This window comes from Geotrypetes seraphini, chromosome 1 (assembly GCF_902459505.1).
Source record: "Geotrypetes seraphini chromosome 1, aGeoSer1.1, whole genome shotgun sequence".
NCBI lineage: Eukaryota > Metazoa > Chordata > Amphibia > Gymnophiona > Dermophiidae > Geotrypetes > Geotrypetes seraphini.
The window spans coordinates 432421700-432435284 of NC_047084.1; the positions used below are offsets into that span (position 1 = coordinate 432421700).

The following is a 13585-nucleotide window of genomic DNA, read 5'->3' on the forward strand; positions in this document are numbered from 1 at the left end:
GAACCCATTAGATTGTACAAAAACTGTAAATTACACAAGTGTCTGTAGCACTTAGGTGCCAACATTTACACCAGTTCTATGACCGGCATAAATGCTTATACTTAAATATTAAGCACATATGTACACAGTTAGGCTGGTATTCTATATAGAAAAGTATGCACCTACATTCATTTGTGGAAAAGATTCCTACCAGGCACCCTTTGGGCATCTAATTTTAGGTACCTTGTTATAGACTTATTCCGTCAACATAGCCCAGTTTTCAAAGTGACTTTATTCACTCTGAAACCTATTGGTCAATCTACTTTCACAAATTACATCTGCTACTTTGAAGAATTGCTGAGAAAATTTGCATGTATACTTTGCGAAATTCAAAAGAACGAATATAGATCTTAATTCTGCCTAGAATCTGCACTTGGACTGCCTCTGTTGCTAGAAAGTAAATTTTTGAACATGTTGGGGCTTGATTTTATAACAGGATGCATTTGTGAGAAGCGTAAATATGTGTATATACTCTACATATGTACATACATATTTTATATCTTTGCCCTGCCTGCTCTATACCCCTGAGAATGCCTCCATGAAAGTTATGTAAAAATAGGTACACACTTTCCATCCATATAGTTTTTGTGCATGTATGTGGTTGTGTAGTTTTATAAAAGCCAATTTCTGCATGTGAAACACGAGTGGGGGAGTAGCCTAGTGGTTAGTGCAGGAGCCTGCAAACTTGGGGAACTGGGTTCAATTTCCACTGTAGTTTTTTGTGTCTCTGGGAAGTCACTGTGCCAGGTACAAAAAATATAGTATGCAAACCGCTTTGATAGTAACCACAGAAAGGAAGTATATCGTCCCATCCCCTTTCCATATAGTTTAGACTTGATAAAGTTATCCTCATAGATGAAACATAGAAGCATGATGGCAGATAAAGGCTAAATGGCCCATCCAGTCTGCCCATCCACATTCATTATCTCTTCCTCTCCCTAAGACAGGGGTAGGGAACTCCGGTCCTCGAGAGCCGTATTCCAGTCAGGTTTTCAGGATTTCCCCAATGAATATGCATTGAAAGCAGTGCATGCAAATAGATCTCATGCATATTCATTGGGGGAAATCCTGAAAACCCAACTGGAATACGGCTCTCGAGGACCGGAGTTCCCTACCCCCGCCCTAAGAGATCCCACCTGCCTGTCCTACACTTTCTTGAATTCTGAGAAGTCTTATCCCCCTTTTCTACAAAGCCACGTGGTAACGGCCCCGAAGCCCATAGAGATTTAAAGGGCTTCGGGGCTGTTGCTATGCGGCAGCCGCTAACATGGCTTTGTAGAAGAGGGAGTTAATCTCCACCACCTCTTTCGGGAGACTGTTCCACGCATTTACCATCCTTTCTGTAAAAAGGTATTGCCTTAAATTACTCCTGAGCCTATCATTTCTTAATTTCATCCTAAGCCCTCCCTTTCCGGAGCTTCCTTTCAAATGAAAGAGATTCACCTTATGTGCATTTATGCCATGTAGATATTTAAACGTCTCTATCATATCTCCCCCCCCTCCCACCTTTCCTCCAAAGTATACATAGAGATCTTTACATCTGTTCCCATATGCCTTACAACAAAGACCACAGACCATTTTAGTAGCCTTCCTCTGGACCGACTCCATCCTGTTTATATCTTTTTAAAGGTGTCAACTCCAGAATTGTACACAATATTCTAAATGAGGTCTCACCAGAGTCTTATATAGGGGCATCAATACCTTCTTTTTCCTACTGGCCATACGTCTTCCTGTGCATCCTAGCATCCTTCTAGCTTTTGCTGTGGTTTAAGTTTAAGTTTAAGTTTATTAGGATTTTATATACCGCCTATCAAGGTTTTCTAAGCGGTTTTACAATCAGGTACTCTGTTAAGACTTACTCCAGCCCATCTACACCCTCCCAGCCATTGAAGCCCTCCCTAGCCCATCCTCCACCAAACGGCCATATACAGACACAGACCGTGCAAGTCTGCCCAGTACTGGCCTTAGTTCAATATTTAATCTTATTTTCTGATTCTAGATCCTTTGTGTTCATCCCACGCTTCTTTGTACTCTCCACCGCCTCTCTTGGGAGTACATTCCAGGCATCCACCACCCTCTCCGTAAAGTAGATGCCTGGAATGCGCTCCCGAGAGAGGTGGTGGAGAGTAAAACTGTGACTGAGTTCATTTCTCAAAGATAAATGGAGAAATGAACTTGTTACAGCCAATTAGGCACACCTATCGGGAGCAATGACGACTTTGACCAGCTCTTTAATATGAGATAAGTCCTTGAATTTTAAAGGGCTGTGCAGTTATATATTATATTTTATGTTTATGAGATTGGGTTGCGCTTTATTCACATTTAAGTTTAGTGTGTTTTGCACTTACTCACATTTAAACACACATGGGAAGACGCTGTGATGGTGTGTTGCATTGAGCTTTTGCTCAAGCATGGGTTGAAGGATTGAGCACTTTGCGTTTACTTGACTTAATCAATCCACACTGAGGTCTCCCAAAAAATTCAAAACTTTATTGATTATTTGAAATTCATGTGTGTGGAATCCTCTCTCCTAAACACCACTTCCTCAAGAACTATGCTTTGTTCCGTATTTAAGGTGTTCTTTAATTTGGGTTTTGTGATTTGATAGTTCTCCCTCCTTACCAAGCAGGCCTGCACTGCCCAGCTTGCCATAATACAGGGGTGGATAAGAAGAACTGCCCAGTGAGCTGGAGGTAGGAATGGGTGGTAGTGACCACTACCATTTTCAGAGCACTGTGGCTCTGCTAACAGTCCTGCTGTCACTTTTCTTAAAAATGTGTCTTGCAAGTCCTGCTGTCATGTAGGGCCATTGGTGAATAAACAGAGACCAAGAATCAGAAACATACTAAAGGAATGTGTTTCAGCACAACATATATCAAAATGATGAGGGACAGCAGGTAATTTTGATGTCAAAGGCGAAAATGTGACCACATCTGACGAAGAATTATTTTCTCTGTGAATGATCTTAGATAAAATGAATGAATGTTTTTGCTTTTTATAGGAATGCCGCCTGCACCTGCAAGCATTAACATTTTTAACGTCACCGATTCCTCTGCCTTCATCTCCTGGTCCTTGGAAGAAGGGCACTCTATTACCTCAATCACTATTCGGTACAAAATTGCTGAGAGCATGGACTTCAACCATGACATCAAGATAAGAAACATCTCTATCACTCAGTACCAGCTCAAGGGCCTAGAGGCAAACACACCATACATAGTGGAGATCTGTGCAGAGAACAATATTGGGCAGAGCTTCCCAAATTCCAGGATGCAAATGAAAACATCCTTAGAAATTACAGGTAGGTTTTCCCAGAATCGTGAATGTGAAATATGACATGAATCTTCATTCTGGATCAAACTGCTCAGCATGTCTCCATTTTTCTTGTCTTTCGGTCCAAATCCAAGCACCGAGCTCACATTTGCCACAGTGCTATTCAGTTAAGCCCTGATTCTTCAAAATTCAGAGAAGTGGAAATAATTACATAATTCCCACAGGATGATGATGAATATTCCTTAGACCAGCCCAAATATGTATTTTTCAATCTGAAATAAAATGTTTCAGCTTGAATATTGCCAACTAAATGGCCCAGGAATTTTATGGAATCGAGGCCTAAAGGAACACATTGTAGATACCAACCTTGATGGTATTAACAGAAAGAAGCCACTAAGGAACTTTTCCACAGACTCGAAATTCACTACTGAACTAACTGAAAAATGGCAAAGTTAAAAGCTGTACCTATAATAAAAAGTGTGTCCCCATTTTCTGTTGCCCACAAATGTGTGAAACTATAAAAAAGGTGACCCGTCAAATGTGAGTAGGACAATGGCGCGCCGACACTTCTGCCCAAACATTTGAGCGCAGGAGAAATGCACGCCGCCCACTTGCCACCCCCTATGGCTTTCCGTTAGTGCTTTGAGGGGGGTTGGGGGACCCCCCCAACACACTCGCACTCTCATTGAGGAAGGGTGTGGGGGGGGATACCCCCACTACACTTAAAACTCCCGCTCTTCTCCTGAAGCTTTCTTGTTTCTGCTCTGAGGTGTGTGTGTGAGGGGGAACACCCCCACTTCAATCCCACTCTTGTTCAGGAGGATGCCGATGTTGAAGATTGCCGCTAACCCCCCCCCTCACTACTCTTATAATTGCACCCCATAAACCCAGCTCCCTTTGTGTGCACACTTGTCGGTGCATTTGATGGAGTGAAATTGTCGGGGCACAATTGTCCTGCGTGCTATTGACGTTGTACCATAAAAAGAAAAAAAGTACATTCAGAGAAACCAATGACCCATACATAGATCAAAACAGAAAGAAAGGGACTCAAGACCAAGCAAATTATTGTTTGTAGCTAGTACTTCTTTTTAAATATCAGAGTCAAATATATTAGGTCCATTTTTGGTTGTAGTAATCATTGTACAGTATTATTTTAAACGCTAGCTTTGGTGTTTAAGAAAATACCTATATTCATCACTGATACATTTGAGTGTACATGGAAAACAGTGATCATTATTAGCTATACTTATAGAGTCTTTTATATGTAAAGGTATGCAATTTACTTTAGAAGACCTCCTGCAGTTATATACGGAGAAGATCATTTTATAGCAGGTCACCTAGGTTGCAAGTGCAAAAAAGTGCTTATTTTGGACATACTTTATGAAGACATAAGCACCTATGAGGTTCATTTTTTGGACATCCTAATCGTTGGGACGACCAAGTGCCGATTTTCAAAACCGTCTTTCTGGCTTCCCAGCCACTTGCATCCAAAACAAAAGGGGGAAGGGGGTATGTTAGAGGTGTGTTCTGGGTGGGGCCTTTGGGCGGACTTAGACTTGGATGTCTTGCGGTAATAATCAAATCTTTTCCCAAGATATCCTGGATGGAACTCGGATGTTCTGAGCTAGACCTGTTTTAAAAGCATCTATGTGCCTAAAAGGTACCCAAACTGATCAGAAGACCACTGGAGGAATTAAGTTATAACCCCCCACGCTCTCCCAGTGGTCACTGGCTATTAAACTTTTAGCTCTATTTGATTATTGACTCTGTTTCATGCAAGTGTTTAGCGATGTCTCAGAGTGATTGCAATTAAAGAGTTGCACGGGGACAGAAATCCCACCCGTCCCTGCCAGGATCCTCTCTGTCCTCACCCGTCCCCGTCAGGATCCTCCCCATCCCCACCCATCCCCGTCAGGATCCTCTCCATCTCCACCTGTCCCCGCAAGGAATTACCTCCATCCCCGCCCGTCCCCATAAAAAGCAGCAATTACTTCTGACAGGATCATCAATTCCACAGTTTCTTTTGTGTTTGCGTTGCTGTTTTCCTTGTGGAATCTCTTTGGTGGAACCCTTTTTTTGTTTTCTGTTCTGGTAATTAACTTATAAACCCCTTCTTTTACTAAGGCTGACGTGTCCATTATATTATATGGACGAACCCCACTTCCAAAGCCTTCCATCCCCGTGGGAGTCCCGTTGGCTAGAGGGGGGTCCCCATGGGAGTCCAGTGAGCCAGATGGGGGTCCCCACGGGAGTCCCGTGGGTTAGGGGGAATTCCCGTGGGAACCCCACAGGACCTGTGGGATTCCCGCGATCTCCGTTCCCGTGCAGACCTCTAATTGCAATGGGAGAATGGCTGGGGGAAAGATTAGTACAGCAGTGGTGGCAGAAAATGGGGCATAGTTTTGTTCGTATTATACTATACTAAATAAAGATGTACAGTGCTGTAAAGGGATTTCTTTCTCTCCTTCCCAGCACCACAAGAGGCGAGGGATGGAAACCTGCTGCTCATTGCTATCCTGGGCTCTGCGGGAATGACCTGCCTGACAATACTGCTGGCATTTCTGATCATTCTGCAGTTCAAGCGAGCGCACTTTCAACGCAGGATGGTCCAGGCTTTCCAAAATGGAGTGGTATGTTTTCAGATGTGGGAGTTTCTGAATGGAGGAGGTATTTTTTGTGAAAGGTACCTTTTTCTTTACAGGCAGAGTTTCACTAGATCTCCTAAAGCCTGTTCCCGTTATACTCTAACCGATTTGTAACCAAGATCTCTCAAGCCTTCTTAGTACTCTGCTTACATGTACTTGACGACTTCATAGTGTGCCTATTTTCGCTGATTGTGTGCTGATTGTCCCAGCTCCTCTTATCTCTTTATCCTGCTCACTTGTATTCAATCGACTTTTCATTGTACCTATCTTCGCTGATTGTCCAGCTCTTCTTATTGTAAACCGCCTCAAACTATTGGATATCGAAAGATAGAGCACATTACAATAATCCAATGTTTCCCACAAGCCATAAAGCACACATTAAAATGGAATATCATTGGAAATAGGCCCCCAGTCAAAGACTGATATTGCAGTGACTGGTTCAATTTAGTGTCAAGGGGACATAGTACAGTATGGTATGAATGTTGGGCTCATAAGGTCTCAGGCCAAAAGAAGTCAGTTCCAACTGAGCAGCACTCTGCCCCTCTTCTTCCAAGGCTTTCCTTTCACCTTGGAAACATGTGTAAGGAGTGAGGTGCTGTAGGGTCAACCATCATGTGAGGTCTCACAGCCCCCCTCCCCCTCCATCCAACACACACACACACTGAATTGTATTATGGGAGTTACTGATGCTGTGCCAGCTTTGGGCTGCTCTTCATGACAAGTGGGCAAGGTGAGGGGTCCACTAAGTAGAGGGGAGGATCTAGGGAGAGGCAATTCGGGGTGGGGGGTCACCCCTCTGATTTCTGGATGCTTCCCTCTTCCCATTGCCTAAGGCTGCTTACAATTCAAATCCATCCATGGATTAGAGGTACAAATGTCACTTTTCTGGTCGGATGCACTGAGATCGCTCACTGTTTCCATGTACCAAGAAAAAAGCTTTTCTGATTATATGAACTGACTCGGGGGTGGTGGAGAAGTAATTCTGGTTCTTAAAGTTTTCATTAGTCTTCCAGAGGGCAGAGCTAGATAGAAGCATGGTAGCAGTGAGAACTCTCTGGTGTCTAGAGGCTAACTGAATTTTGGTTTTGGTCATGGTTTATTTTCGTTTTTTGATCATATGTTTTTGCTGGAAGCTAAAAATGTTTTGTCCCATTTTTCTCCCTCTATCTCTCCCCCTCCCCTGAACAAGAATTGCACCTCCTCCTGGACTCCCCTCCCCAACACACACACACTTCTGTAGGACCCCTAGTCCTCTCTTACATCCATGGTGGACTAGAAGTGTAGTTGGGGTAGGAATGATCTGCAGTTACTCCTGCCCGAATGGCTCTGCTGTCAAAATGGCTGCTATGACTGGGGCCTTGCTTCTGCCCTGACTGCATCACTTGACCATCAGAGATTGTAAAGAGAGCAATGGTGTAGCGAAGGTGAGTGGCATTCCCAGGCGGTGGCACCCCTGCCCTCTTCTCCGCTCCCCCATCCGCTCCTTCCCCGCCCCATTCTGCTGCGCACGTACCCTGTACCTCTTTAATGTTCGCGGTGCGAGCAACAACCCCCAACCTGCTGCTCGTGCCAGCGATGGTTCCTCCTCTGACGTCAGTTCCTAGGCGCAGGTCCAGGAAGTGATGTCAGAGGAAGAGCTGACGCTGGCGTGAGCGGCAGGTTGGGGTTGCTTCTGTGAACATTAATGAGATACGAGGGAAAGAAGCGCGCATGTGCGGTAGTGGGGAGCAGAGAGGAGGACGGTGCCGGTGCCCCCACCAAGACAGCCTCCCCCACCCCTTCTTTCTACGCCACTTCTAGGGAGCTACTCTTTGTATTCTTTTATTTTGTACTGTGATTGCAATTATGATCTTGCACAATAGTTCATATGGTAGAGTGCTCCAAAAATGTTTTTGATACAATTTTAGCAGGAATTTAAATCTGTAAATGTGGGATGATAAATTCATTAGGAACTAGCCTCTCTGTGGAGTTATGATGTCAGCTGTCACTCTGAATATGGTACCTAGTCAGCCACTTGAAAAGCATTGGCTTTTCGTTTCAGGTTTAAAATTTCCAAGTTTATTTGGGATTTAATATCTCACTTATCGAGGAAGCAATGTCTGAACAGCTTAAAATCTAGCTTCATAGGGGAGGGCGTGTGCGAACTAGACAGGACAGTGGGGGAGAGGGCACAACTGCAAAATTAGATAGGAAAGGGTAGGGTTAAAATCCGGACATGTCCTCTTTTTAGAGGACTGTCCGGACTCCCGGACAGACATTCCAAAACCTGGCATTTGTCTGGGTTTTGGAAAGCCCTGATGAGCTCTGGCCGCGTCTGGACGGCCTCTGAGCATTTGCACTGCAGATGACGTCACACACATCCGCATATGCTCCAGGCCCTCCAGACGCGGCTGGAGCTTGTCTGGAAGAAAAGAGGAGGCTTTGTGGGGGCAGGGCTGGAAGCAGAATTGGGCGGGGCGGGGTGGAATGGAGTGGGTCTGGAGGTGGAACAGGGTGGGGTCTTGTCTCCGGAGTATCCTGGAGTGAAATATGATAATCCTAGGAAAGAGGAGGAGCAATACAAGAAGGATTAGCTCTGCTTTCTTAATTCCCAGACCATTCTAGCTGGATTGGAGGGAAAAGGAAAAGATCAAGTATAGGCATCAGAGAAAAGAAATGTTTTCAGATCTGATCTGAATTTAGTCAAAGAAATCTGAAATCTCAGATAAAGTGACAGCTTATTCCTAAGTTTATGACCTATTTTACTGTGAATGTTGCCAAGAGAGATTTTGCAGAGAAAAGGTCTAAGGCAGGGCTGCCCAAGTCCGATCCTCGAGATCTACTACCAGGCCAGGTTTTCTGGATATCCGCAATAAATATGCAAGAGAGAGATTTGCCTGCACTGCCTTCTTGGTATGCAAATCTCTCTCATGCATGTTCATTGCGGATATCCAGAAAACCTGGCCTGCCAATAGATCTCGAGGACCGGACTTGGGCAGCCCTGGTCTAAGGGATCTAATTTTACTACTTCAAAATTAATATTTATACAACTAAATTAATATTTATATAACTTCTAAATTAATATTTATAAATTTCAAAGTGTAATATCTTTGGCGGAGCATTGATTGCAGAGTTTTAATTTATTTTTGTTGCCGTTGTACTGTTATGACAGTGTTTGTAAATCTCCTAGGTTTAGGTGGGTAATAAATTTTAAAAAATAAATATATGTAACATAACTTCCTTTGAATGTCAGCCTCCATAGTAATATATAGTAACATAGTAAATGATGGCAGAAAAGACTTATATGATCTGCCCAATTAGGTGGTTAGAGTTTTTTACCTGCCACTCTTTTATGCTTTTTTTTTTTTTTGCTTTGATTCACTCCTCTTCCTATGTAGGTATCCTCTGTAATTATCCTGCATATTTTTCAAGTTTCAAGTTTATTTAAAATTTTTTATACCGCTCAATCAGACTTCTGAACGGTGTACAATAAAAATTACAATTTGTGTCACATAAAATGGGGAAAACATTTAAAATAAACTGTGTAATAAATTAGAAGGGACGGACAGAAACAAATGGGAAAGGGGGGAAGAACTACAATGTTTTTCAAGAGAAAAAGAACAATTAAGGGAAAAAAATTAGGGGTAGGGATAAAAGGATGCTTTCTGCAGTCAGCTTTTTTTATTTTTTTGGCCCTTATAAGAGCATTTAGGTGTCATACGCATCTTAGAACAGAAACGTTTTTAAAGTTTGTTTTAAAATGGATCAAAGATTTTTCTTCCCGAATATAACTGGGAATAGAGTTCCATAGTGATGGTGCGCTTACTGCAAAATTGTTAGATCTTATAAGGGCTCCTTTTACTGAGGTGCGCTAGCGTTTTTAGCGCATGGACAAGATTAGTGGGCGGTAGCCGAAAAATTACCGCCTGCTTCAAAGGAGGCGGTAGCGGCTAGCGCGGAGGGCATTTTAGCGCGTGATAAGCGCGTGCTAAAACCGCTAGCGCACCTTTGTAAAAGGAGCCCATAGTGTTTATTTGTTTTAAAGATGGAACTAAGAGGGTATTTTAGGCATCTACAACACTCTCTGTATAATATATTCCTGATATTTCTCCTGTCTGCCTCCCTCTAACCTCTATTTGTGTCTTCTAGTACTACCACTAACCTATCTCTGAAAAAAAACATTTTTGTATGTGCATTTAATACCTGTCAATTGTTTAAACACCTGTATCATATCTCCCCTGTCCCTCTTTTCCTATAAGTATTACATGTTCAAATCTTCACATCTCTTCTCATATATGTCTTTTGGAGCAAACCCTATATCCAAAAGATAACATAAGAACATAAGAATTGCCTCTGCTGGGTCAGACCCGAGGTCCATCGTGCCCAGCAGTCCGCTCACGCGGCGGCCCAACAGGTCCAGGACCTGTGCAGTAATCTTCTATCTATACCCCTCTATCCCCATTTCCAGTAGGAATTTGTCCAATCCTTTCTTGAACCCCAGTACCGTACTCTGCCTTATAACGTCCTCTGGAAGCGCATTCCAGGTGTCCACCACACGTTGGGTAAAGAAGAACTTCCTAGCATTTGTTTTGAATCTGTCTCCTATCAACTTTTCCGAGTGCCCTCTTGTTCTTTTATTATTCGAAAGTTTGAAGAATCTGTCCCTCTCTACTCTCTCTATGCCCTTCATGATCTTATAAGTCTCTATCATATCCCCTCTAAGTCTCCTCTTCTCCAGGGAAAAGAGACCCAGCTTCTCCAATCTCAGCATATGACAGGTTTTCCATACCTTTTATCAGACGCGTCGCTCTCCTCTGAACCCTCTCGACTAACGCCATATCCTTCTTAAGATACGGCAACCAATATTGGACGCAGTACTCCAAATGCGGGCGCACCATCGCAGAAACATTTTACCTAGAGATAGCATGTAAACAGCAATATTCAATTCTCTCCTCTTCCTGTGAAAAGTGATTTAGCAAGGCAGCAATCCCTGGGTAACCAGAGATATGAAGGCAGAACAGGATCAGAGTTAAGAATACAAGGCAGACATTTCCTCCCAGCTTTTTAATCCTGTGTAGTTTCTTATTTGTCCTCGCTACCTATCTTCACGGTTTGAACTACATGGGATAAAAAAAAGTCTGCTTGAAGAATCCATTTCTTTGCCTATCCTACACTAAAACATTGCCGTTATAAAAGATTTCGTGATAAAAATGTTTGCATTTCGGGCAGGCAAACCAAACGATTGGTTAAGTACAATAATTTCCCAGACTCAGGGCTCCTTTTACTAAGGTGCACTAGCGGTTTTTAGCGCACGCAGGAAATTACCGCGCGCTACGCTTCTAGAATCTTTTTGAAAAATTTGTAAAGTAAACATCAGTTATACTTTGTATTCTCTAAGAATGTATTGTCAGTGAACTGTTCAGTCTCTCTTGAATGTGAACCGCCTAGAACTAAATGGTATGGCGGTATACAAGAATAAAGTTTATTATTATTATTAGTAGTAGTAGTAGTAAATAGGGAAATGAAGCAAAGCTATGACGCAGTAGGGGGTTTGAACCACCAGCATCAACATCCCTACTGTTTATTGAGGAAAGAAGTCATATTTGGTAATATCTCCCATAACTGTGATGCCTTTTTGCCCAGAATTTGCAAACATTTAAATTATGCAACATAAAGATCAACTGCTGCGGTTTTATACTGTGCTCATACTTAAAGGCCTTTATCCTTCCAGAGAGAAGAGCCAGCTGTGCAGTTTAATTCAGGCATGCTACCACTTCTAAAGAAAGCAAAAAACAGCCCTGATCCCATTGTCTACCCAGTTCTGGATTGGAATGATATCAAATTTCAAGATGTGATTGGAGAAGGGAACTTTGGGCAAGTTCTTAAAGCTCGAATAAAAAAGGATGGTTTGCGGATGGACGCAGCCATTAAAAGAATGAAAGGTGAGTGAGGTTTGTTGCTTTTTCCCTATCTTTGGTTGTGTTGAAAAGATCTGTTCTCTGTTGCCTCTCCTTTATCTTACTAATTTTTTTGGCTTCATCCTGAATTTCGTTTAGCTTGGCAAGATAAGATTTGCATATTTTGGAAGTTTCAACAAGCCCTTCAACAGAATCACACCCTGTGTGAAATGCCTCTTGGTTCTCCCGCCTACTCTATACTATGACCAATAATTGAAGTCCTCCTCACTTATAACATGTGCAACCATACCATCCTCTGTGTTCGTCTCACAGAGGATCTCTATCAGAAAATAATAGGTATACCTTGAAGGAACTAAGGCCAGTACTGGGCAGCCTCTGTAATGCTGATAATGGAATCACCACCAGCCTATGAGCCTCTCTGCCTATAATGAGGAGAGCCTGGACACTGGTGGCAGATGTGAGCTTCAAGTGACAAGCACTAAGGGCTAATGCAAGCCACGAGCAAGGAGCTAGTCAGGGGAGGTATAAAGTTGGTACAGCAAATTTTTGTATGATTTTAGAAGTGGCCAGATAGACAGTATTACAGTAGTCTATTTTACTTAAAATTAACAATTGGACTACTAATCTAAAATTAGCTAACAGTATATATTTACAAACTCTTCTGAACTACCTCATAGCCCAAAAAGCACTTTTTAACAAGTGATTAGTCTGCATTTCCATAGGGAATCCAAGATAATTCCTAATATTTTTACTGATTTTTCCACATTATATTTAATGTCATCTATCTCAATAGTTAAACCTGGAAGGAGAATCAGATATTGAGGGGTGGTAAAGGAGAGACACAGAGTGAGTTTGGAGAGAACCCCTCCCTCCCAAGGGACAATGTTTTGTTACAGTCTACTCCTTGCTATTTGTGGAGGTCGGAAAATTTAAAAAAATGATATTCAAAACTGGAGCAAAGTCTGTGGTCATGATTTCAGTGATAATGAGCATATGATAATAGTACATACAGCTAACATGTGTATGCAGGTTCAAGCCCTAAAAGCTATATCAAATATAGAACTGATGTTATTTTTTTTCTTGTTTCTGTTTCAGAGTATGCATCCAAAGATGATCACAGGGATTTTGCTGGTGAACTGGAAGTTCTTTGTAAACTTGGGCACCATCCCAATATCATAAATCTCTTAGGAGCTTGTGAGCACCGGGGTAGGGATATGCACTAACTTTGTTTTCATCATTTCATCAATATTACCTTAAATTTTTGCCCTGGGAAAAATAAAGACATTATGGGGATTGGTGGATGCCAGATAGTTGTAGTTTCTGGTTGCTTGAGAGTTACTGTAATGATAAGTTTGATCTCCCTTCCCACCTCACTCTATCATCTCCCTACCCCCTCTTGTAGGTCCAGCACCTGTTCTTCCCTTTTTTTCTCCCATTTTCTTTCCCCCCACTCCCTCCCTCCCTCTGTTCCCAAAGCAGTAGAACCAGTCCTGACAACCCCTTCCCTCCCTCCATTCCCGATGCAGTAGAGCATCCTGACAAACCCCCCTCACTCATTTGAAGCTGCAGCAGCCAGCGAGCAGAGGAAGCGCCAGTAAACAGTCAGAGGGCCTTTCCTCTGCCGTGTCGGATGTGATGAGGCAGAGGAAAGTCCCTGCCAGGGCTGGCCAGAAGCAGCCTGTTTACTGGCACTTCCTCTGCTCGCTAGCAGCCACTACAGCTTCAGGCACATGA

The 13585-nt window shown here is 42.8% G+C and overlaps 1 protein-coding gene across 1 annotated transcript in view; it reads left to right on the forward strand.

Annotated features, from left to right (window-relative positions):
* TEK (TEK receptor tyrosine kinase) overlaps positions 1-13585 on the forward strand; it is a 239531-nt gene that overhangs the window by 165707 nt on the left and 60239 nt on the right. The window contains exons 13-16 of the mRNA XM_033919424.1: positions 3041-3337; positions 5782-5939; positions 11665-11875; positions 12947-13057. Coding sequence (XP_033775315.1) covers positions 3041-3337; positions 5782-5939; positions 11665-11875; positions 12947-13057 — 777 coding nt within the window. The remainder of the gene's footprint in view (positions 1-3040; positions 3338-5781; positions 5940-11664; positions 11876-12946; positions 13058-13585) is intronic.